This window comes from Populus trichocarpa, chromosome 15, assembly GCF_000002775.5.
Source record: "Populus trichocarpa isolate Nisqually-1 chromosome 15, P.trichocarpa_v4.1, whole genome shotgun sequence".
NCBI classification, from domain to species: domain Eukaryota; kingdom Viridiplantae; phylum Streptophyta; class Magnoliopsida; order Malpighiales; family Salicaceae; genus Populus; species Populus trichocarpa.
Genome location: NC_037299.2, coordinates 12567271 through 12591648, shown reverse-complemented (window position 1 = coordinate 12591648; position 24378 = coordinate 12567271). Strand labels below are relative to the sequence as shown.

Here is a 24378-nt window from a genome sequence, read left to right as displayed (position 1 = left end):
TCGTCAGGCTTTGGAACTGGGAGTATGCTAAGATGCTATAAAAAATATCCAACTTCCAAGGATTGATTCACCTTGTGGGCTGTCTTTTCTTTATTCTCTTAGTTATTTTCTTATTTTTATTTTTTTAATTGTTTTGGGATTTATTTATTAAATCAACTGGATTAACTTTAGATTGATTTTATACAACTCATAACAAGTTGTCTAAATACTGTATCGATCTGTCAGGCCTAACCAATTTTAATAACAGTGTTCATAAGTCACACCCTCTCTCTCCTTCAAACCCTAATTAAATTTTGAACCCCATCTTTTATTTCCATTTTAGCATCACAATATTCTCAATATCTTACCATTAGCTCTACCTTTCTCAAGTCCGAATACATCATCCTTCGATAGTCATGCTTCGTTACTGACAAAGCCTGGCATTTAATTAGATTGGTTTTTAGATACACACACCGCATGTTCCATGCTTATCTTAATGAAGTTTATTAATTAATTTTTTCTTTGCTTGTTTGGCCACGAGCCTTGTTATTATTGGAGTCTTTTCCATTTTCTTTCTTTTGTTTATATCCTTATAATGATTCTTCATCAGTAAAGGGTCTTAAGTTACAAATGATATCGCTAGAAAAGGGTCTAATAAAGTTTCAATCTTTCACTAATGAAAGATACAAGAAAAAATGTAACCTGTTCTTAGACAATATATAGCAAGCAATATATACCTCTATTGTGATGGTGAGAAGGAGAAGAGATTAGCAATGAACTGTAGGAAAGGTTCCACCTCATAATTCCCCTACGGGGCTGTGTAGTTAGTCTCTTTATCACATTCACCTCCATAGTTCTTTTACTCACTGTGGGCGTGTTTCAGTGTTTCTGCTTTGAAATAAAAGAGAAAGTGGAAGAGAGAAGAGTCCAAAAATGGGCTAATTCAATACCATTTATGGGCTCCATAAAAAAGGGGCCTTGCGGGGCCTTTGCTTCTTTTTTTTTTGAACTTACCGATTCAAAGCCGGCGTCGTCTCAACGAAAGCAATCCTTTCCAACGGTCAAAATATTTCATTTCTATCAAGCAAACCAAACTGTGTATATAAACGAAGAAAGGAAACCCCTTTCTTCATTTTTCGCTCATGCCTCTCTATCTGGGTTTTCAAAATCCTCTCTCTCTTAAACAAAAGCCCTAAGAAAGATCGTTCATCAAGTTTCACTTCTAAGGTATGATTGAAGGTTCACGCTCTTAAGATTTTATCTTTTATTTAGTTATTATTTCTTTGTTTAATTTTCAGTTTGAATATTTCTTTGTTTGATTTCCAGTTTGAATTAGAATTTATATAGTTCTTTCTTTGTTAACGTTCTTCTCTTTTATCTTCTGTTCTCTCTTCTGTTGTGTTTGTTTGATTATTTAGTCTGATTATGTGGTTTCTTGCAGGATTATCTTGAGAAAGAAACTTCAATTCAGGTCATGAACATTATTTATCCTTTTTATCGCATTTATCTTATGTCTCGCCTTATGAATTATAAAATATTCTTGGTCAATAATTGCTAAAATTATCCTAGGTTTAGTCTTTTTTCTCTCTATTTTCATATTTTTTTTAGAATTTGGAAAATGGGGTTATGTATGCTTTCTTTTTTCCTTCTTTGTATGGTTGTAGACCTACTTTTGCAGACACATGGCACCTCGGTTCAGCCAAGCATTCAGGTTCTTTCCTAATTTCCTGTATATTTTATTGGAGGCATGTGAGAGTGCCTGATTTACTTGTCTCACAACTTGGTCTATGTGGGGTTGTTAACAGTAATGTGTTTGCTGGTATTTTAAATTACTTCAATTTGATATGATGGATAAAATGGCTATTGGCTTGTTATGGTATTGTGTCAAGACTACCCAGAAAAGATAGATATCTATCTATCTATCTATAATTCTAACATTTACATTGTCAAATATATCTTTTATGTGGATAATTTCTGATTCTGTGGTTTTTAGAACCTCTAAAATAAATCACTTAAAATTCAACCATTGTCAGATATTCTTGATGGTAAAATTGTCAGAAATCAGCTGGGAAATTATGTGAGTGTGGTTGGAATGAACATATTGAAGCGAAAAGGCCCCTCACCTTGATTTTGTCATTTGCAATTTAAATGAGACTAATAATGTGATTCAAATTTAATGCTCCTAATACTCCGACTTTCTTGGAGTGGAAACTTGCAAAAAAATTAAGAACACAATGGAGAGTATTTTAGAGAAAACTAAAGCTTGGATGAGGAGATGTTATTGAATGATAAATTTCTTTGAAGAATGCAATACAGCTAGGATAATTTTTTGTTTATCTTCGAGGCAACCTTTAAAATCCTGTTTCAGCTAAATACTGAATACTAGAAATCCTTTTTGATTGGGATGTCGATCAGGAACGTATTTTGAATGCTAAAATATGTATCATTTCTTTTTCCTTCTTTATTTCAGTTGATCATCATTGTTATATGTTCTTTCCATTATCTTTACCTTGAAAAGTTTGGAGCAGGTGGTTCCCTTATCTCACAGAATTGTAGTTCAATTTTGTTGTGGCTGTTCTTTTTCATTTTTAATACCTGCTGCTGAGACACTTGCATGGGAAAAGAACTTGAAATGCCATTAATGATTTATGGAGGTTAAGAGGATGAACCTCAAAATCCTATTATAATGAACAAAAATATTTTGTGTTTTACTTGAACTTTGAAATTGAACCAAAATACAGAACTTGTATTTGTGTGCATGTATAACTCTGGCCTTGTACATATTTCACTTCACTTTTTTTCTACGGCAAATAGTCTTTTATTACTGTGTTTGTAAGGCTTTCACTCTTATAGGCAATATTTTTATGAATGCGTTGGGCAAAGAAAGAGTCAAAAGTGGAGAAAGACTGATGCTTGGAATAGCTTAATACAGATAAAACAAAGTAGGCATCTGAGGTAATAATTTTGTGGTTTCTTATGTACTGATAATATGACTTGCTTGGTCTAGTCACTTTGTAGTTGTCTACATGATTGCTTGGCTTAATTATTGAAATAGGTTATATTCAGGGCGCAACAGTCTCACATGTCTTTTTCATGTTGGGTATTCTATTTTTTTTAGATTAACGTGGATGTCTGGGCTAGCTTGTGCACACCTCGACTAATCCCACGGGCCCTAAAGTTAAGGACCATGTAAGCCTCCAGTGGCTCTGAGGTTTGTCTCGAATTGGTAATAATCTCTGGGAAGCAAACCCAGAGCTTAATCAGTTGAGCTACACCCCTTAGGATTAAGATCATGTTGGGTATTCTTGTTAAGATACATGGTTGTTATTACTGTTTTCTTTTTGTTGACACCATCATACCTAGTGAAGCTAGTTTCTTTATCATATTGAGCTGCATAGTTTCATGTTGCTCTCCCTCCATTTGTCTTATTGTCTCTGCTTTGAGAGGGAAGAGTACGAGCATGGATTATTGAGAGGGATTAATATAGGAGGAATGGTTTGCTTAATTGCAGAATCAAGTTTTTCTATTGTTATTGGAGATTTTTATTTACTGGTATACAGCTCACTTATAAAATCTCTCTCTAAATTTTTTAATAATCACTATTTTTTAGTTTCTTGAATGATAGTTATTAACTAGGAGAGTGAAGTGCCCGTAAGATTAGCCCCGGGGATAAATGAAGTCTAGAAGATTGACTTTTTTAAGTATCTATCCATAAGACCACTGGGCTTAATTCTTGAAGAGTTCAAATGTAGTTAGTGTTTTTCTTTCAGTGTTGATGAGTCAATTGGAAAGTTAGTGCTGCATTCTCCAAGTCAATAGATCTTCATATGAGGTAAGGCTATTTCGATGATCATGGCCAGTTTATATGCCCTTTAATTTCATATAATTGATCCTTAGGTAATTCAATTCTTGTGAAGTAGCAAGATTGTTGTTTCTCTCTTGGTTTCCTACACTCTACATAAAATGGAGGTAGGATGGCATTGATGGAACTAGGATAATGCTAACTTGGATGGGTTTCATGTAGTCTATGCTTTTTTGCTTCAACCAAGTCAATTATTTGAAATTAGTCGTTGTCCTGGGCTACATGGTTTCAATCAAGTATGATGAGCCATTGAAACAAATGGAGAGATTCGCGCAGTGTTGGAAGCTTTCAACATGTAGCCTGGCATGAAATGGGGTAAGAGATGACCATTTTGTTCTCTCATTTCTTTATTCTTTCTTTGCAATATTGCATGGTTATGTCATGACTTGGATACTTCATCGCTGGCATGTTTTCTACATTCTTTAGTTTTCACTTAAACTAAATATTATCTCGTAAGTTTTCACTTCAATATTCTTTTTCCCTTCTCTCGTTTAAAAAATCCCTAAATGAAAGAACCTTAATTCTCGACTCCCTCAATCATACAATCGTTATCATATTTTTAGTTTTCTTGGAAATCACAAAAAAGTTTTCTTTTCTTTCCCATCTAAAAAACGCAACTTGTTTTGGCATCACAATTTCTTGAAATATTGTCAGGATTGACAGAGAGTGACTTTATGGCAAATGTAAAACCACTACCACAGTAAACATTCAAGGAGGCTTCTTTATTCTGAATATCAGGGCTTAGACTGACTGTTTGAGGGATAGTTTGATCATTTGTATTCCCCAGGCCAAGTTGACCGTGTTCACTCCAACCCCATGTCTTTATTGCTCCATCCACTGTGAACAAAAATTTACAATGTCATCAACAAAATGAAATGACACAATGACTCGGTAAAGAAAAAGAAGATGGGTAGCAATTCATAGTAAATAAGCTTGCCTGTCACTAAAGCAGAGTGCCAGTATTCTATTGTGGTAGCAATTGGAAGTAGTCGGAAAACAATTTCGAGTTTGTATAATATTGTGGTAGAATTGTTTTTTAAAATAGTTTTTTTTTTTTTTTTCTCATAGAGAGAGGGAGTTTGCTTTCCTTTTCTTGAAAGGTTAAAGGAGCATTGGGTTGGGCACAAAGCAAAGAAGAGATGCTAGATAATAAAGAAAGCAGTTTATAAGGATGAAGAAACTTTAAATTAATTGCATTTTCTTTTCTTCATAGGCAGAGTCGCTTTCTGTTTTAGGAAAGGAACACTGAACATCATTGCAGTGAGAAGCATCTTCAGACTGAATTTCTGGGAATACGATGTTCGAGCACTAAGCTCCCCAGAGATTTGAATATATTTTTAAATAAAAAATATTTTAAAAAAATACCTTGCAACACAATGATATTAATGTCACAACTAATAAATTGGGAAAGCATAAGTGCTAGCTACATGCTTTTGCTTTAGCTACTAATTTAATGCATAGCCTTTTCTTCTTTTTTTTTCTTTTTTTTTCCTTGATACGACACATTCTGAAATTCCTGATGTGTTATCATAATATACTTGATTTAGCTCCTGCTAGCATATGTAAGCACGCCTCGTTGACAGAAATATGGCTGAGAAGGATGCAAAGGCTCTTTATAAAGCAGGTGAGAAGAGATTGGGAACTGATGAGAAGACTTTCATCCGCGTATTCAGTGAACGAAGTGCAGCACATTTGGCTGCTGTTGATTCTGCCTATCACAACATGTATGGAAACTCTCTGAAAAAGGTAAACTTTCTTAATGTTCTCTTGCCTCTCTTTCATCTTGTGGTTATTCTGTGAGGCAAATTCATTTGGAACAATTTCAGGCTATAAAGAAGGAAACTTCAGGACATTTTGAGCATGCTTTGAAGACAATTTTACAATGCTCAGAGAATCCGGCAAAGTACTTTGTCAAGGTATCCTTCTAAATTTTTAACCTCTTTGATTTGGTTTTCTCTGCTTCATCTGGTTCCCGTGAAAACTTTTTATTTTTTATTTTTCCCCATGAGGTGAAGTATGGGATGCAGGCAATCCATGTTGTGAAGGCACATTAAATATTATGGTTTCATTAAATTGTTTATTTGATGTGGTAAAACAATAACGATGTTTAAAAAAAAAGGAAAAGTAAAGACATTTCTTTTGTTTTACACTAAAATATCTTTAAAAAAAGATTCTGAGTTATTTTCTTTCACTTTATATTTAAAATTACTTAACAAGCACGTATAAATTATATAAAAAACCTTAATTGATCATGGACAACAAATGATAGATGGAATTGTATATGTGAAAAATTTGATAAAATAAAAGGTTTTGGATTATTAAATAAATTATATGCTAAATAAAATATGTTAACAAAAGCAAGTACTCTTATTCCATGCTTAAACTAATCTCATTATTTGATGGAGGTTGACCGGTCCCTTGATCATCAGCATCATATTTTTTATCCTCTTCAAACTCGCCATATGCAGCTAAACGAGATCTCAACAACTCAAGCTCTTGATCTTTAATTGCCACAATCTTTTTAAGTTCTTCCACCTCCTTCTTCAAAATAACAATGAGTAATTAACTGTTATTTGATTAGTAAACACTAATTATTCTTATTTAAAAATCAAAATTAGGAGTTTCATGAATTTCAATTTCATTTTTCACTTCAAAATATACAGAGGTAATTTAACTAATTTCCTGATATTAATTGATAAGAGTTTGTGTATTTTAGTATTATTTAAGATTACTTTTGTGAGATACATGTAAAGTATTTTAACTTTTTTAATTTAACAAGTTAAAAAATCTTTATAAGGGTAAAAATATTGTTCACCCAGTATTCAAAAAAGGAGAAAAATATGTATGGCTTTACAATAAAGCAAGGCTAAATTGTTAAGTTCAATTAATATGCTTACAAGGGAGTGAAGATAAGTCACTAGGATAGAAATTAAACTTCTCATTCTTATTTATAAATTTCAAAAGTCACATTTTTTTATCAGTCATATTTAAGATTAATCTTGTGAGATGACAATAAAGGGTTAACTGATTGGTGATTTATCAATCACATAACTTGGCATAAAATGAACACATTGAATAACATATATGGTATACAAAAATATTATGTGGTAAATTTTATTTTTGCATGTATAGATTAATTAATTAATCTGCATGTATAGATTAATTAATTTTCTGCTTATACTCCTATAGTTTAAACTTTTTCAATATTATCCCTCTAGTTTTTAAAATTATCAATGTTACCCAATCGTTAAAAAGATTACTGTTTAAAATTGGTTTTTGAATTTTTCTTTTTTGGGAATTTTTTTTAAATGTTTTTATGACATATAATACCATATATGGGAATCTGAAAGGAAGTAAAAGAGAAATGTAAGGAAAGTTGAAAGTTTTGATAGCTATTTAAAAAAAAGGAAAAAATGGAAACTATTTAAAAAAAAACTATAGGGTAAATTAGAAGGTTTTAAAGTATTGAGATGGAAGTAGAACATACCTCATTGGGAGTTGACTCTGACATGTCTGCCATACCTTTCAAATATTTGTCTTTAGCCTGGATAAATTGTGTTTTCTCCTCCTTTTTGATTTTGTTGAAGATTGCATGAAACATAATTCAATGTATTATTAGAAATTCAACTAGTAATCAGTTAATAAAAGAAATATCTAATATTAATAATTTATTCCAAATTTTTCTTAGACACGAAGGCAGCAATATTGGCTAGACTCATTAACAATCTCAGGATCATAAATGACAATGAATATTTGAGCTATAATTAATATCATAAGGACACTTCGGTGAAGTGCCCATCTACTTCCAATAAAGAAAGATTGTGATTCCTCGTCAAATTACAAATAATACATGGTATTTAGCAAGCTATTGACATAGTGTATTATTTTCTTTTATTTCTCAAGAATTGAAGCTCATACCGGGATTGATTTAATGTAATTTCAAGTTAGAAATTGGATATGGCACCATATAACATTAAATGTATATCAAAGTTAAATGCATCTTTTCGTTTCATGTCAGAAATAGAGAATTACTATGAATTTTGTTTCTCACGACGACTTGAGGTTTGCCGGAGACATAGAATTAGTATAACCTCTTAACCATCATCTAACCGTTTTAAATTAAATTACATCCAATTAAAATCACTTTATTAATAAAATGAAGAAAACAAAATGAAAACATTCAAATGGAATTTCCAAAATAATGAATTAAACAAACATATATAAATTGAAATAATCTGGTTTGTTATTTTATTCTGACACCTAAAAAAATGAGAAGGATTTTTGGTATACTTACCGGTGTCAATTCCAAACGCATAAGAACGGTGCTGTCATCAAATTCTTTAAACTCGTACTGTTCACTCAAACCAAGATGTAGCATAAGAAAGCAGACATGGGTGAGCAACTCTCCACCTCTTCTCAGTTGTTGAGTATGTTCTTTCCATGGACAATGAGCGGCTGCATAAACAAGCATTTCTATCCAAACTTCATTTATCATCTCCCATCGCTTCTCAGGTCCCAATTGCAGCAATTGGTTGGCGAGCCTTTCCACACCACTTAACACTGACTTTTGTGTTTTCCAGAGACGTTGTAACGTTATCTCATCACAACCACGTGATTTATTGTAGCCCATAATTAAATCAACAACATCATCGGTACCACGATCTTTTAGTCTCCGCAAGCCTCCCAAAGTTTCTAGATATCCCTCATCTTCGAATCCTTTGGAGAGCATATTTGGTCTTATCACCAAAAGATACATCATGTATTCAGATAGGCATCTGCTTGTTTCATATTCTGAGGAGACATTGCTTCCATCTTTTACATAACAAATATCTGTTGCGAGATGCCATACAAGAATGCTCCGACTGAATTCTACTTCAGTCGTGCACCACTTGTACTCCTTTAACAGTCTCTCTCTTTCTAGCACACCATCTCCCCTCTGACCTATTATTTTACTTCTGAAATTCTTATCAATGAAATTAAAATTTTCCTTCAGATTCTCAGCTTTCTTTTGAAGATGTTCGAAAATAAAACGTTTTAGTCCAACATTCAAATATTTCCGATTCACATGCATCTGCCTCATCATTTCATCGATTCCCAGCAATTCCAAGCATTTAGGTTGCTCGCTTTCAAAGGAAGAGCTTATCAGGTTATACTGTGATATGGATCTCGACCACCTCTCGCTTCTAGTTAACTTCCTTAGCTGAGAATAAATTGCAGTAGTCAGGGCGTTCCCTCCTTTATCAATCAACCAAATCATTGTCCAGTCAGACAAAACAAGGCATAAAAAAGCATACAACTCGAGAAAAACTGCGGCCCCAAACAATAAATACGTGATTGTAATGTCGGTCATTGAGTAGGCATGCTTGCCAATCTTGAGGAAAGCAATAAAAGCAGAAACAGAGAGCAGAAAGCTGATCGAGCGAAGAACGATTCCGGCACGGGAGTAAATCAGAGGCGCTTTAGTATAAAGCATATCAGATATCAATCCAAGCTCAACCTCTACCACCTTGAAGGCACCGTCTACTGAGATTCTAGAAATCAGCAACTGGCTCAGCATTAGATCTATAGTGCTAGTGACAAGATCCTGCATCATATACTTGGATATATAAAAAAAAGTACAAGCTTGACGAAGATATTCTCTCTGTAGATCATCTTGGTTCCCAGCTATTTCTGTTATTCTCAGATCAATAGAACGACGCCAAAAATCTGAGAGAGAGGAGTTTTTCAAACTCTTGGAGCATGAAGACCAGAGCACCCAAGTCCTCTCTGCGTACTTTACAACGCCAGCAATGAACATTGGGATCGCTATGAATGTGAGGATACCGCTAGGCCAAGACCTTGAGAAGACATAAAGAGCCACTCCGACTTGAACTACGAGACCAAGTAAATGCCTTAACCACAACTCGTTATCTTCAATCGAGTATGCAGTGATTGTGTCTGGGCCACCAAGGTGCAGGAGTAGAAAAGGTGCCCAAAATGTCTGGATGGAATTGTTTGCTTTCTCTGAACTGTCACCTGATGAATCTCCTTGGCTCCTGGCTAGATTACCCAGTGCAACAGTTGCCACCATGTCTGCTGATAGGTACGCAGACCAAACGAGAATCCTGATCCAGATTCTTCCAATGGTCTTTCGCCGAGGACCAAATACGATGAGGATGGTTTGTAGTAAGAGACTAAGCAAAACCATCCCTCGAATCTCCCAATTGTTCCATAAATTTAAGACTTCTTCAGGCAATTTTTTAAGCATTGTCATCTTTTCCTCAACTGTGGAAACTAGTTCTCTCGATGAACCCTTGAAAAAACTGTTTTGTAAGATGGAAAAGTAAATGTGGATATCTTTGAAAAAAATCTCTTACAATGAATAGCGAAAAGACTCTTATGAGAAAAGAATTCTGCAGTAGATTTTGGGTAAGGTATCATAAAATAGGAGTTGCTGCATATTGTTGTTGCGGCAAGCAAAGAAAAAGGTATGGGCTGCATTACAAATTAATATATGGAAGTGAATTCTGGGATATATCTCCTTTAACTTAAAGCTTGCATTACCAGCTTTTACAAACCATAGTTACATATACAAGTAAGAATTTGGTACCTGCCATGGGTACAAAGCAACGAAGAGATGCTAAATAGTAAGAAAGAGATGCTGCAAGAAAGAAGAGACTTTAAATTAGTTGCTTTTCCCCACTTTTCTTTTCTTGATAGACAATGGGCATTGCTTTCTGGACACTTAAAGAAGGAAATCTGAATATCAATATGATGTTAAAGCACTAAACTTCCCAAAGGTTTGAATATGTGACTACCATTTACTGCTACTAATAAGTTTCTGCCTTGCACTAGTGGAATTTTGCATCTTCAAAACACAGAAAAAATTCAGAAATTTGGATAGATAACCTATTCAACGATAGTCATCCTTAATGATATCGTTTTCATTGCATAGAATGTTCATTCTTGATGAAATCTATTAGAAAATGTGGATGGAAGAACTCAATTGCGAAGTTTTTAACCTTTGGAGATCCATGTTCTTGAAGATGGATCATAATTTTGATATTTATTTAGCCTTGTCTCTATAAGTATAGTATTTTTTTTTATTAACATGGGTGTCCGGGCCAGCTTGCGCGCACCTCTACTAATCCCACGGGCCCTGAAGTTAACGACCATGTAAGTCTCCAATGGCCCTGAGGTTTGTGAGACTCGAACTGGTAACCTCTAAGGAGCAAACCTAGAGCCTGACCAGTTAAGCTATACCCCTCAAGATTTCTATAAGTATAATAACAAGAAGAAGAAGAAGAAGAAAAAAAAAAGGGAGTTGCTGGCAAGTAAATTAATTAATGACAATGTGGATAATTTTAAGAGAGAGTTTTACTAGCATTGTTCATGTCTTTATAATATCTTAATTTTAAGAGATTGATTGGGTGATTAAAGAGGTTTTTTGTTATTTTAGAACATCTCTGACCAACTTTGCAAATCATTATTACATAAGATATGGTAGCTGGCTAGGACAGAGATTGCCTTCTTTCTTGGGAAACTTTAGGTTCTTTTTTGGGTATCAAGCAAAGAAGAGATGCTAAATAATAAAAAATGCAGTTTGCAAGATTGAATTGGCTATCCTTTTTCTTGATGGCAGAGTTCTCTCTTTTTTTTGGGACACATGAAAGAAGGAAAACTAAATATCATTGAGCTAAGTAGTAATTTCTGGCTGATACGATGCTTTAACATTAAACTCCCGAAAGGTTAAAGTGTTATATAAAATTATTTTTAAAATTTTATGGAACAACTTAAATTTTTGTGTTTTTTTTTTTTGGATAATCACTTAAATTTTTGTATTAAAATGATTTTTTTATATTCTTAACAATTATATTGATTTTGTTTTTAATAATTCACCAATTTTATTATCATCCTCGTAGTAATACATGGCTCTACATGAAAATTATATATGAAGAAAAAAAACGAAATAAATTTCATGATCATCACTGCAGCAATACATGGAATGATGGACAAAGGTACGAAAACCAAGAGTCTTGAGTTGCAGTGATGTTTATGCAATTGTGCCTTAGGTAACAGCTAGACAGCCAATAAAAGAAGGGATTTCAACCATCTAGCTGGTAATCTTGTGGTAAGAGTTTGAAATTAAGAGATTTGTTTTTTTTATGGTTTTAAGTTCGAGCCCTATAATTACTAATATGATAGCAACTGAAAGTTTACATGGTCATTAATTAACTTCAGGACTCGTGAGATTAGTCGAGATGCGCGCAAGTTGGCCCGAACGTACACTCACATTAATAAAAAAAAAAAAGAAAAGAAGGGATTTCGCCTTCTTTTCCAGTTTGGTAAGTACACTGTCTAATCTCCTATTAAAACACTTAAAAATTTCGCATTCAAGCTGTGATCTAATAATATAGTCATTTCCCAACTTCTGATCAATTCTGCAGTAAATGCCTACAACTTCTAATATTTTTAGATAGCAATTGTTTAGTTTAAAATTAATTTACTAAACCATAACGTTTCTTTCTCTTTTTCTCTCTGTTTTTTTTTACAGGATTGTAGACATAATTTTTAGCATCTAAAATTAAACAAGCACACGTGTACGACTATATAATTTTATTAAATATATAAATAGGTACAATCTCTATATAATATATTCTTTCAAGAGAATAAGACAATCCTCTGATTCTTCTCTTGGATCTGATGTATGGTGACTTGATTTATTTGATAAATTGAGCCAAGATTTGTGCTTTGCAAGAACGTGAATTTGGGTGTGTATTGCGAAGCAAGATTTGATGATTTGATGCTTTGAAGAGTACCTTTGATTTGTCTTTAAAGTGTTGTTGAAGAACTCTTATGAGGCGTTTAGGCTTGATCTAACAGAACTTAGCGAGATTTGGTGATTTGATGCTTTGAGGAGTACCTTTGATTTGTCTTTAAAGTGTTGTTGAAGAACAATTATGAGGCGTTTAAGCTTGTTCCAATAAAGCTTCGTTCTTTGTAGACTTCAAGCGTAGATGAAGAAGGCTTGAGAACTTTTGAGAGAGCTTCCTTGCTTGAGGCTTGAGGCTTGAGGCTTGAGGCTTGAGGCTAAATTGTTAAGTTCAATTAATATGCTTACAAGGGAGTGAAGATAAGTCACTAGGATAGAAATTAAACTTCTCATTCTTATTTATAAATTTCAAAAGTCACATTTTTTTATCAGTCATATTTAAGATTAATTTTGTGAGATAAGTGTAAATTATTTTGATTTTTTTTTATGGACAATAGACTTTCTTTAATGAAAAGGTACCGTGCAAAGAATCGTATCATGAATCTTTATTCAATAAAGATAAGTATGGAAAACTGAAAATTAGCTTCGATGGATGTTACTGCAATTATAGAATTTAGAAGCAATCCTCATGGGGAGAGTTAAACCTTTATTGTCATCCCCAAGCACGGTGCCTCTAATGGTGATTTATCAGTCACATAACTTGGCTTAAAATAAACATATTGAATAACATATATGGTATACAAAAATATTATTTGGTAAATTTTATTTTTGTATCTTTAGATTAATTAGTGTTCTGCTTATACTCCTATAGTTTAAACTTTTTCAATTTTAAGTGTTTTTATGACATATAATAACATTGGTAAAAGAGAAATGTAAGGAAAATGATAGTTATTTAAAAAAAATGGAAAAAAATGGAAACTATTTAAAACAACTAAAAGGTAAAGTGGAAGGTTTTAAAGTATTGAGATGGAAGTGGAACATACCTCATTGGGCCTCGACCCTGACTTGGCTGAAATACCCTTATAGTATTTTTTTTTTGCCTGTAAATATTCTTGCCCCTCCTCTTTTTTGTTTTTGTTGAAGATTGCGATGAAACATCATTCAATTTATTATCAGAAATTCAAGTAGTCATCAGTTAAAAGGAGAAAATATATAATATTAATCATTTATTCATATTCTTCTTAGACACGAAGGCATCAATATTGACTAGACTCAGGAACAATCCGAGGATCATAAATGATAATGAATATTTGAGCTATAATTAATATCATAAGAACCCTTTGGTGTAGTGCCCATCTACTTGCTATAAAGAAAGATTGTGATCCCTCATCTAATTACAAAAAAAAAAAAAACAAAAACAATGTGTTTACATTCATACCTTTGGAGGAGAAAAAAAATAGCTTAGGTTGAATGGCTTCTCAGTCTTTTCTAGTTTTTAAAACAAGACCGCTAATAAGGGTGTTTTGTCTTTTTGATATGACTTTGTTGTGATTCTCAAGTGGTGTTAGAGATATTTATGTATTTTAACAGGCATAAATTATTATTTAAATTTGGAGATGGATGGCAAGTGCTTCACACATGTCGGCAGGTGGGTGTCGTCTGCACCCCTTAGGTGGTGTGTGCGGCACCTAAATTGCATCGAACACCGACTTTAAGGAAGGTGTTCGATGCGCCTTACTGCCCCCATCACGGCGGTGAGGCACATGTTCGCGGTCGTGACGCAGAGAAGCATTGACCTTGAGTTTTTCTCTCCCTTCCTCTCTCCTCCCTCTCCTTCTAGAAAATCGTGCTAGTTATTGCAAAAACACAAAATAGTATGGTTATTTGTTTGTTAAGTTAAATTGGGTCATCATTTTTTTTTATTGCAATGTATTTGATCTTGAATTATTTATTGAGCTAATTTATTTTTTTCAATTTCATCCCTCGATACTTGGTTTTTATATAAGATTTGGTCCTCATTCTTTAAATTGTATTTGGTCTTGAATCATTTATTGAGTAGTTTTTTTTTATTTCATCCCTTTACACTTGATTTTTATATTAAATCTAGTCTTCATTCTTTTAATTGTGATGTGTTTGGTCCTGAATCCTTGATTGAATTAATTTAATTGTCTTTGAATTTCATTCCTTCACATTTTATTTTTGTATCAAATATGGTCCTTATTATTTTGATTGTTGTTTTTAGCTGTTGTTATTCTTTTCTTTATTGAAATTGTTTTTAAATTTCATCCTAGGGATTTTGCATTGTTATTTTTTTGGATTTGCTTTTTATATTGTGATTCGACCTCACGATCCATGTCACAAGTTCTTACAGGTTGGATTGAGTTGTCTTCAGTCATTTAAAAAAAATAAAAATTTCATTCATCATCATTAACTTTGTTGAAAATTGGTATTCTTTTATTTTTTTATTCTTTTGTGAATTTGATTTTTCTTTTCAACTTTGCCCTTCAATTCAATATTTGATGATATTTAAGGTTTAATCATCAATGTTTTAATTTCTAATTTTGATCATTCATCTTTTTTTATCAAATTTTAATTTGTATTCCATTTTATTTTTAGATCCATAATTTTGGTTTTTTTTTTAAAGATTTGATCCCCATTCTCTTGGTTTTTATTTTTTATTTTGGATTCATTTGTTAATTTGATTTTTTAAAAACAATTTGTCATTCAATTCAAAAATTTTGTTTATCCTTTTATTTTTTGTTTCAAATAAGGTCCCTTTCACTCAATTGCTTTTTTTTATCCTTCAATTTTTTTATTTCATCTTTCAATATTTTATTTATTAGGATTTGGTCTCTTTGGTTTTTCCTATTGCTTTTATGCCCTACCCAAGAGTTAATCTGAGACAATTATCGGGTCACAGGTCGAGTGGGTTGACTTGAGTGAACCCAAGTCAATTAAATCTTTATGTGTTATGAGAAAGTCAAAATGCTACCATTTTGAAAAAAATAGTTAACAGGTTTTGACCCTATTTTGATTGGATTTTTCACGGTTTAACCGAAACATGGTTCAACCCAAGTTTTTGGTCGTCTTACACTTGATTATTGCTCCCCAATTTTATTTTGACGATCATTGTTTTCTTTACAATCAAGTTTTCTCTATCTCATGAGCTATGTGAGGGGTTTATCTAGGTAGTCCAAGTTTTTCTAATGTTGCTTTTTTCATCCTTTTTTATTATGTCCTTTAAAATTTAATTCTTTTTACAACTATTTTTTTTTCTATTTTACCTTATATTGGGTTATCATGACCATTTGGTTCTACTTGCGGATTTTGACAACCACACTTGATTTTGCTAGTGCTTTGTTTTTTAATATATTTTTTTTCATTGTCTTTTTTCCCCTAATTTTATCCTTTTATATTTTTATTCCAGGGGATTGACAATTATTATTATTATTATTTAACTCTTTTTCTATGGTGTCAAGTTGTGGATTTTTTTCGTTCTTTAAAATCTAATAATTATGCTTGGGCATCGTTTTTTTACACTGCAGAAAAATCAGTCCGGCCCGCAACGAATCACAGGTCGTCTATCTAGTTTGTTACTAAAAAAATTCATTTTATCAAGTATAAAAAATCAAAAAAGGTTGGAGACAATAATTGTACCGACTTCTAAAAGTTCTACCTTCCATTATTTGAAAGGAGATATGAATGGGTGTAATTTTTTTTGTCATGGTAGGTAATACAATCAAACGATTTGGATATGAAGATGAGTAGAGTATTATTTAAGATTAATTTTGTGAGATAAGTGTAAATTATTTTGATTTTTTTTATGAACAATAAACTTTCTTTAATGGAAATGTACAATGCAAAGAATCGCATGAGTATGGAAAACTGGAAATTAGCTTCGATGGATGTTAATGCAAGTATAGAATTAATTTAGAAGCAATCCTGAAGGGGAGAGTTAAACATTTATTGTCATTCCCAAGCACAGAGCCTCTAATAGTGATTCATCAGTCACATAACTTGGCTTAAAATAAGCATATTGAAAGACATATATAACATACAAAAATATTATTTGGTAAATTTTATTTTTGTATCCATAGATTAATTAATGTTCTGCTTCTACTCCTATAGTTTAAAATTTTTCAATATTATCTCTAGTTTTTAAAATTACCTATATTACCCTAATCGTTAAAAAGCTTACTGTTTAAAATTGGTTTTTGAATTTTTCTTTTTTGGGAATGTTTTCAAGTGTTGTTTTTATGACATACAATAACATCTATTTAAAGGAATATGAGAGAGAGTAAAAGAGAAATGTAAAGAAAATTAAAAGTTTTGATAGTTATTTAAAAAAAGGAAAAAAAATGGAAACTATTTAAAAAAAGTTTAGGGTAAATTGAAAGGTTTTAATTAAATTATTGAGATGGAAGTGGAACATACCTTGTCGAGACCTGGCTCTTTCAAATATTCTTGTCGCTTTTCCTTTTTGTTTTTGTTGAAGATTGCGGTGAAACATCAATCAATTTCTTATTAGAAATTCAAGTAAGCATCAGTTAATAAAAGTAAATATCTAATATTAATAATTTATTTCAAATTTTTCTTAGACACGCAGGCATCAATAAAAGCAAATATCTAATATTAATCATCATCCAACCGTTTTAAATTAAATGACATCCAATTAAAATCACTTTATTAATAAAATGAAGAAAACGAAATGAAAGCATTTAAATGGAATTTCCAAAATAATGAATATAACAAACATATATAAATTGAAATAATCTGATTTGTTATTTTATTCTGACGCCTAAGATTTTTGGTATACTTACCCCTGTCAAACGCGTAAGAATGGGGAGGTCGTCTGATCCTTTATATTCATACTGTTCGCTCAAACCAAGATGTAGCATGAGAAGGGAGACATGAGTGAGTAACTCTCCACCTCTTCTCAGTTGTTGAGTATGCTCTTTCCATGGACAATGAGCTGCTGCATGAGCTAGCATTTCTACCCAAACTTCATTTATCATCTCCCATCGCTTCTTCAATTCCAATGACCGCAATTGCCTGGCGAGCTTTTCCACACCGATCAGCACTGACTTTTCTGTTTTCCAGCGCCTTTGAAACGCTATATCATCATAACCACGTGATTCATTGTAGCGCCCCAGAATTAAATCAACATTACCGAATCCTCGCAACTCTCGCAAGGTTTCTAGATATTCCTCATCACCGAATCCTTTAGAGAGCATATTTGGTCTTATCACCAAAAGATACATCATGTATTCAGATAAGTATCTGCCATTGATAACAAATTCTGAGGAGACATTACTTCCATCTTTATCACCAAGATAACAAATCTCTGTTGCGAGATGCCAAACAAGAATGCTCCGACTGAATTCTACTTCAGTCGTGCACCACTTGTAGTCCTCTCCTTCTAGCACACCATCTCCCCTCTGACCTATTATTTTACTTCTGAGGTTCTTATCAAAGACATTAAAATCTTCCTTAATCTTCTGAGCTTTCTTTAGAAGATGTTTGAAAATAAGACCTTGTAGTCCAACATTCAAATCTTTCCGATTCACATGCATCTGCCTCATCATTTCATCGATTCCCAGCGATTCAAAACATTTATGTGGCTTGTTTTCAATGGAAGAGCTTATCAGGTTATACTGTGATATGGATCTCGACTGTTGTGTTGATTTAGTATTAACCGTTACTGCTATTTAAGTTAATAATGTCCGGATCCTTTGGACTTCAGTTTTTAATTCGATTTTCTTGTAACCGCTTGACCACGTCTTTAGTGGTTCCGTTATTTCCATTATTCCTGCTGTGTAAAGGCTGATATAAAGCCTTAATCTCTCATCTGAAATAATATAGTTTTCTTGCTTTTAACAATTGTTTGTATAATTAAGAGCTTAAGAAACTGTCATTTGGTATCAGAGCCTCAACACAGAGAGAGTTTGGTTGAGTGTTCTGTTTGGAATTGCAATTCCTAAACACAAGAGTGAGTGACACGAGAGCAAGAGTCAATCACTTGGCAACTGGTGAGTGAAACACGAGAGCAAGAGTGAGTGAAACACGAGAGTGAGTGAAACACGAGAGCAAGAGTGGATCACTTTGTGAGAATTATTCTTTTGTGAGAACGAGAAGGCTGAGATGGCTACAGATAAATATGTTCAAGCAACCATTCCTCAGTTTGATGGTCACTATGACCACTGGGCTATGCGTATGGAGAATCTTCTTCGTTCAAAGGAGTACTGGGATCTAATAGAAACAGGAGTTTCTTCAGCAGTAGAAGATGGAGCTGGAGCTGTGCCAACCGAGGCTCAAAAACAACTTCAAATCAAAGATTTAAAAGTAAAGAACTATCTGTTTCAGTCCATTGATCGCACTATCATGGAGACTATCCTTGATAAAAGAAGTGCTAAGAGCATATGGGATTCTATGAGGCAGAAATATCAGGGATCAACACGAGTCAAAAGGGCTCAACTGCAAGCTTTAAGAAGAGAATTTGAGGTGCTGCAGATGAAGGAAGGGGAGAAAGTGGATGAATATTTTGCTCGAACATTAACGATTGTGAATAAGATGAGGGTTCATGGTGAGACAATGGAGCAGGTGACCATCATTGAGAAAATTCTAAGATCAATGACTTTTCGATTTGACTATGTGGTATGTTCAGTAGAGGAGTCTAATGATTTAAGCCAACTTACTATAGATGAATTGCAAAGCAGTTTACTTGTTCATGAACAAAGATTGAATCGTCATTTTCAAAATGATGAACAAGCACTGAATGTTTCATATGAAGGAGGAAGGAGTCGCGGTGGTCGAAATGCGTTTCGGGGTCGTGGAAGAGGTAGAGGCAGACATGGATTTAACAAAGCACTTGTGGAGTGCTACAAGTGTCACAAGCTAGGACACTTTCAATATGAATGTCCTAGCTGGGAAAAGGGCGCTCATTATGCTGAAATAAATGAAGAAGAAATGTTGCTGATGGCTTACACAGCACATGATAGCTCAAACAGCACCTGGTGTCAAACAGCGCCTACCAACTCAAAAGAAACAATGTGGTTTCTTGATTCGGGCTGCAGCAATCATATGACAGGAGATAAGAAGTGGTTCAGTCATCTGGATGAAACCTTTCGGCAATTTGTGAAGCTTGGCAATGACACCAAAATGGCTGTGATGGGGAAAGGAAACATCAAGCTTCGGATTAATGGCACAAGTCAGCTGATTGGTGATGTATTTTACTTACCTGAGCTAAGAAATAATCTTCTTAGTATTGGTCAGCTTCAAGAACGCAACTTGGCTATTCTAATGGAACATGGTGAATGCAAAATTTATCATCATAAACGAGGGTTAATTATGAGTACTCAAATGTCTGCTAATCGGATGTTTATCCTTCTGGCTGAACGAGAAACACAGATGCAAACTCAAGTCCTCATTCCTACATGCTTCAAGACTACATCTGAAAGTCCAGCTGATCTATGGCACCGTAGATATGGGCATCTACATTTCAAAGGCTTGAGTATCTTGTCCCGTAAGCAAATGGTGAAAGGCCTGCCTCATCTCCATGAGTCCTCTACTGTCTGCACAGTATGTATGACAGGGAAGCAGCATCGAGAATTCATCCCCAGAAAGAGTATGTGGAGAGCTACACAAAAATTGCAACTCATTCATGCTGACATCTGTGGTCCCATTACACCCGAGTCCAGCAGTCATAAGAGGTATATACTCACATTTACAGATGATTATAGCAGAAAACTGTGGACTTATTTTCTGAATCTTAAATCCGAAGCACTTGCCATGTTCAAAAAGTTCAAGTGTCTAGTAGAAAAAGAATCTGCAAATGTTATATGCTGTCTTCGAACTGATCGGGGGGGGGAGTTTACTTCGTCTGATTTCAATGAATACTGCAGCTCTAATGGTATTGTTAGACAACTCACAGCAGCCTATACCCCTCAGCAAAATGGGGTTGCAGAGCGAAAAAACCGAACTATTATGAATATGGTGCGTTGTATATTAGCAGAAAAGCTGGTACCAAAAATATTTTGGCCAGAAGCTGTCAACTGGGCAGTTCATCTGCTCAACCGTTGTCCTACATTTGCAGTTAAAGACATGACACCAGAGGAAGCTTGGTCTGGGTTCAAGCCATCAGTAGAATACTTCAAAGTGTTCGGTTGCATTGGTCATGTTCATATTTATGATAAGCACCGGCAAAAACTTGATGATAAAAGCCTTCGGTGTATCTTCTTGGGGTTGAGTCAGGAATCTAAAGCTTATAGAATGTATGATCCAGTGTCTGCAAAAATCATTGTGAGCAGAGATGTGGTGTTTGAAGAAGATAAGCAATGGGATTGGAGTACGGTAGAAACTGAAAATCAAACTCTTACGTGGGGTGACAATGCAGAAACAGAATGGCAGCATGCGGATCATCCAGCACGAGAACATGACAATGTAGAAGCAGAACAGTTGGTTGACAACAATGATGAACTTAATGTGCAACCAGCATTTGAAGGAGATGATAATGCAGAAGAAGAGCCACAGAGTGACAGCAATACTACTGGTGACAGTTCTGGAGTTGCTGATGCAAATTCTCCTGGAATTATTTCTTCATCCAGCGAAGACATTTCCAGTCCAGCTCAAGGGAGAGTTAGACGGATACCAGCTTACTTGCAAGATTATGTAACTGGTGACGGCTTATCTGACTCAGATGAAGAAAGTAACTTCATGTTGCTCACAGCCTCCAATGATCCCATCTTGTTTGAAGAAGCTGCCAAGCACCCGAAGTGGAGAGAAGCAATGGATTTGGAAATTAATTCTATTGAGAAGAATGGAACGTGGGAGCTGACTACACTTCCATATGGAGCCAAACGGATTGGAGTAAAATGGGTCTTCAAGACCAAGCTCAATGAGAATGGGAAAGTAGATAAATTCAAAGCAAGGCTTGTCGCAAAGGGTTTCTCACAGAAATTTGGAATTGACTACACTGAAGTCTTTGCACCGGTAGCTCGATGGGATACTATTCGAATGATACTAGCTCTTGCTGCTTGTAGAGGTTGGGATGTGTATCAGCTCGATGTGAAAAGTGCTTTCTTACATGGAGAGCTCAACGAAGCCGTTTTTATTGAACAACCACAAGGCTATGAAGTAAAAGGAGCAGAATACAAGGTTTATAGACTCAAGAAAGCTCTATATGGACTCAAGCAAGCTCCTCGAGCTTGGTACAACAAACTGGAGTCCTATTTCATTAAAGAAGGTTTTGAAAGATGTCCGAGTGAACATACCTTGTTTACAAAGAAAATGGAAGGGAAATGTCTTCTTGTAAGTGTTTACGTTGACGATCTTATTTTTACAGGAAATAATGTAGAAATGTTCGAAAGGTTCAAGAACTCTATGAAACAAGAGTTTGACATGTCTGATCTTGGGAGAATGAAATATTTTCTTGGCGTGGAAGTAGTACAACATAGAGGAGGGATCTTCATCAATCAAAGGAAATATGCTAATGAGGTGCTTGAAAGATTTGGCATGAGAAACTGCAATCCTGTCAAAAATCCAATTATACCAGGTTTCAAACTTGCAAAAGACGAAGGTGGGGTAAGTGTTGATGCCACAACATATAAGCAGATGGTGGGTAGCCTCATGTACTTGACTGCCACCAGACCAGACTTAGCATTTGTGGTAAGTTTGGTCAGCAGATTCATGGAACGACCAACTGAGTTACATCAACAAGCTGTAAAGAGAGTTCTTCGTTACATCAAAGGAACAACTGAGCTGGGAATCTCTTATCAAAAAGGAGGAGAAGAGAAGTTGGCAGCCTATACGGACAGCAACTATGCAGGAGATACTGAAGACCGGAAAAGCACATCAGGATATGCATTCTTACTCAGTTCAGGTGCTGTCGCATGGTCTTCAAAGAAACAACCAGTAGTTACTCTTTCCACTACTGAAGCCGAGTTCATAGCTGCTGCCGCTTGCGCATGTCAAAGTATATGGATGCGAAGAATTCTTGATGAACTTGGTTTTGAACGAAGCAAGTGCACTGATATATTCTGTGATAACAGCTCTACTATCAAATTATCAAAAAATCCTGTTATGCACGGAAGAAGCAAGCACATTGATGTCAGATTCCATTTTCTTCGTGACTTAACAATGGATGGAATTGTTAAGTTAGAGTTTTGTGGTTCCAAAGATCAGTTGGCAGATATTATGACTAAGCCTTTGACGCTTGAAGTATTCACAAGACTGAGAGAACTACTTGGAGTTTGCACAACACCAATTTTAAACTGACGAAATTGCAAGTCAGTTTAAGGGAGAGTTTGTTGTGTTGATTTAGTATTAACCGTTACTGCTATTTAAGTTAATAATGTCCGGATCCTTTGGACTTCAGTTTTTAATTCGATTTTCTTGTAACCGCTTGACCACGTCTTTAGTGGTTCCGTTATTTCCATTATTCCTGCTGTGTAAAGGCTGATATAAAGCCTTAATCTCTCATCTGAAATAATATAGTTTTCTTGCTTTTAACAATTGTTTGTATAATTAAGAGCTTAAGAAACTGTCATCGACCACCTCTCGCTTCTAGTTAACTTCCTTAACTGAGAATAAATTGCACTAGTCAGGGCGTTCCCTCCTTTAAGAATCAACCAAATCATTGTCCAGTCAGACAAAACAAGGCATAAAAAAGCATAAAACTCGAGAAAAACAGCGGCTGCAAACAATAAATATGTAATTGCAATGTCGGTCTTTGAGTAGGCGTCCTTGCCAATCTTGACTTGGAAGGTAATAAACGCAGTAATAGAGAGCAGAAAGCTGATAGAGCGAAGAATGATTCCGAAACGGGAGTAAATCAAAGGCGCTTTAGTATAAAGCATATCATATATCAATCCAAGCTCAACCTCTACCACCTTGAAGGCACCGTCTGCTTTATTTTTGGAAATCAGCCCCCGGCTTCTTATTAGTGAAAGAATGTCAGGGACAAGATCCTGCATCATAAACTTGGATATATAAGAAAAAATATAAGCTTGAAGAAGATAATTTCCCTGGAGGTCTTGTAGACGAGTTTCTGATATTCTCGTATGACTATAGGAATCCCAAAAATCTGAGAGAGTAGAGTTTTTCAAACTCTTGGAGCATGAAGACCGGAGCACCCAAGTCCTCTCTGCGTACTTAACAATGCCAACAATGAACATTGGGATTGCTATGAATGTGAGGATACCGCTACCCCAGGACCTTGAGAAGACATAAAAAGCCACTCCGACTTGGACTCCAAGACCAAGTAAATGCCTTAACCACAACTCGTTATCTTCAATTGAGTATGCAGTGATTGTGTCTGGGCCACCAAGGTGCAGGAGTAGAAAAGGTGCCCAAAATGTCTGGATGGAATTGTTTGCTTTCTCTGAACTGTCACCTGATGAATCTCCTTGGCTCCTGGCTAGATTACCCAGCGCAACAGTTGCCACCATGTCTGCTGATAGATATGCAGACCAAACGAGAATCCTGATCCAGATTCTGCCAGTGGTCTTTCGCCGAGACCCAAATATGATGAGGATGGTTTGTAGTAAGAGACTAAGCAAAACCATTCCTCGAATCTCCCAATTGTTCCATAAATTTAAGACTTCTTCAGGCAATTTTTTAAGCATTGTCATCTTTCCTCAACCGTGGAAACTAGTTCTCTCGATGAACCCCAGAAGAAACTGTTTTGTAAGATGAAAAGTAAATATGGATATCTCTGAAAAAATCTCTTAAAATGAATAGCGAAATGACTCTTATGAGAAAAGAATTCTGCTGTAGATTTTGGGTAAGGTGTCATAAAATAGGAGTTGCTGCATATTGTTGTTGCAGCAGCATGCAAAGAAAAAGGTAT

The 24378-nt window shown here is 34.7% G+C and overlaps 2 protein-coding genes and 1 long non-coding RNA gene across 15 annotated transcripts in view; 1 reads left to right on the top strand and 2 right to left on the bottom strand.

The window, feature by feature from the left end:
- LOC7456657 (uncharacterized) overlaps positions 1-24160 on the bottom strand; it is a 50617-nt gene extending 26457 nt beyond the window's left edge. The window contains exons 1-4 of one of the 3 annotated variants that reach the window (XM_052447693.1): positions 23085-24160; positions 8136-9015; positions 7329-7409; positions 6087-6382 (exon numbers count right to left, since the gene is read on the bottom strand). In XM_052447693.1, the coding sequence (XP_052303653.1) occupies positions 6209-6382; positions 7329-7409; positions 8136-9015; positions 23085-24160 (2211 nt within the window). In that variant the 3' untranslated portion in view covers positions 6087-6208. Of the gene's footprint in view, positions 1-6086; positions 6383-7328; positions 7410-8135; positions 10144-10430; positions 11101-23084 lie in introns of those variants that run through there. The other 2 variants (XR_008057526.1, XM_052447692.1) reach the window with 2 other exon arrangements.
- LOC112326237 (uncharacterized) lies at positions 726-24209 on the top strand. Of its 11 annotated transcripts, none has more exons than XR_008057528.1 (8): positions 726-1206; positions 1421-1690; positions 2833-2934; positions 3098-4156; positions 5389-5587; positions 5668-5757; positions 5851-9923; positions 23990-24209. It is a non-coding gene; the product is annotated as an uncharacterized LOC112326237 (long non-coding RNA). The 11 variants fall into 11 exon arrangements; XR_008057534.1 differs by lacking the exon at positions 23990-24209 and having other exon boundaries at positions 897-1206; positions 3098-3190; positions 3750-3811; positions 4004-4156; positions 5668-5919; XR_008057535.1 differs by lacking the exon at positions 23990-24209 and having other exon boundaries at positions 899-1206; positions 3098-3168; positions 3750-3811; positions 4004-4156; positions 5668-5919.
- On the bottom strand, positions 16884-18118 carry LOC127904397 (uncharacterized). The gene is made up of 2 exons (XM_052447694.1): positions 17354-18118; positions 16884-17009 (listed from the first exon to the last, which is right to left on the bottom strand). Exons 1-2 carry the CDS (start codon positions 18116-18118, stop codon positions 16938-16940), a joined length of 837 nt encoding a protein of 278 aa, XP_052303654.1. The 3' UTR covers positions 16884-16937.
- Positions 24210-24378: the final 169 nt, after the last annotated feature.

Bases quoted from the DNA above. Each gene is read 5' to 3' on its own strand.
- LOC127904397 (XM_052447694.1), bottom strand. From the start codon at position 18,118: ATGATGAGGCAGATGCATGTGAATCGGAAAGATTTGAATGTTGGACTA. The intron at 17,010-17,353 runs GTAAGTATACCA...AAAAACAAAAAG, and splicing joins TTCTTACGCGTTTGACAGGG to GAAAAGCGACAAGAATATTT.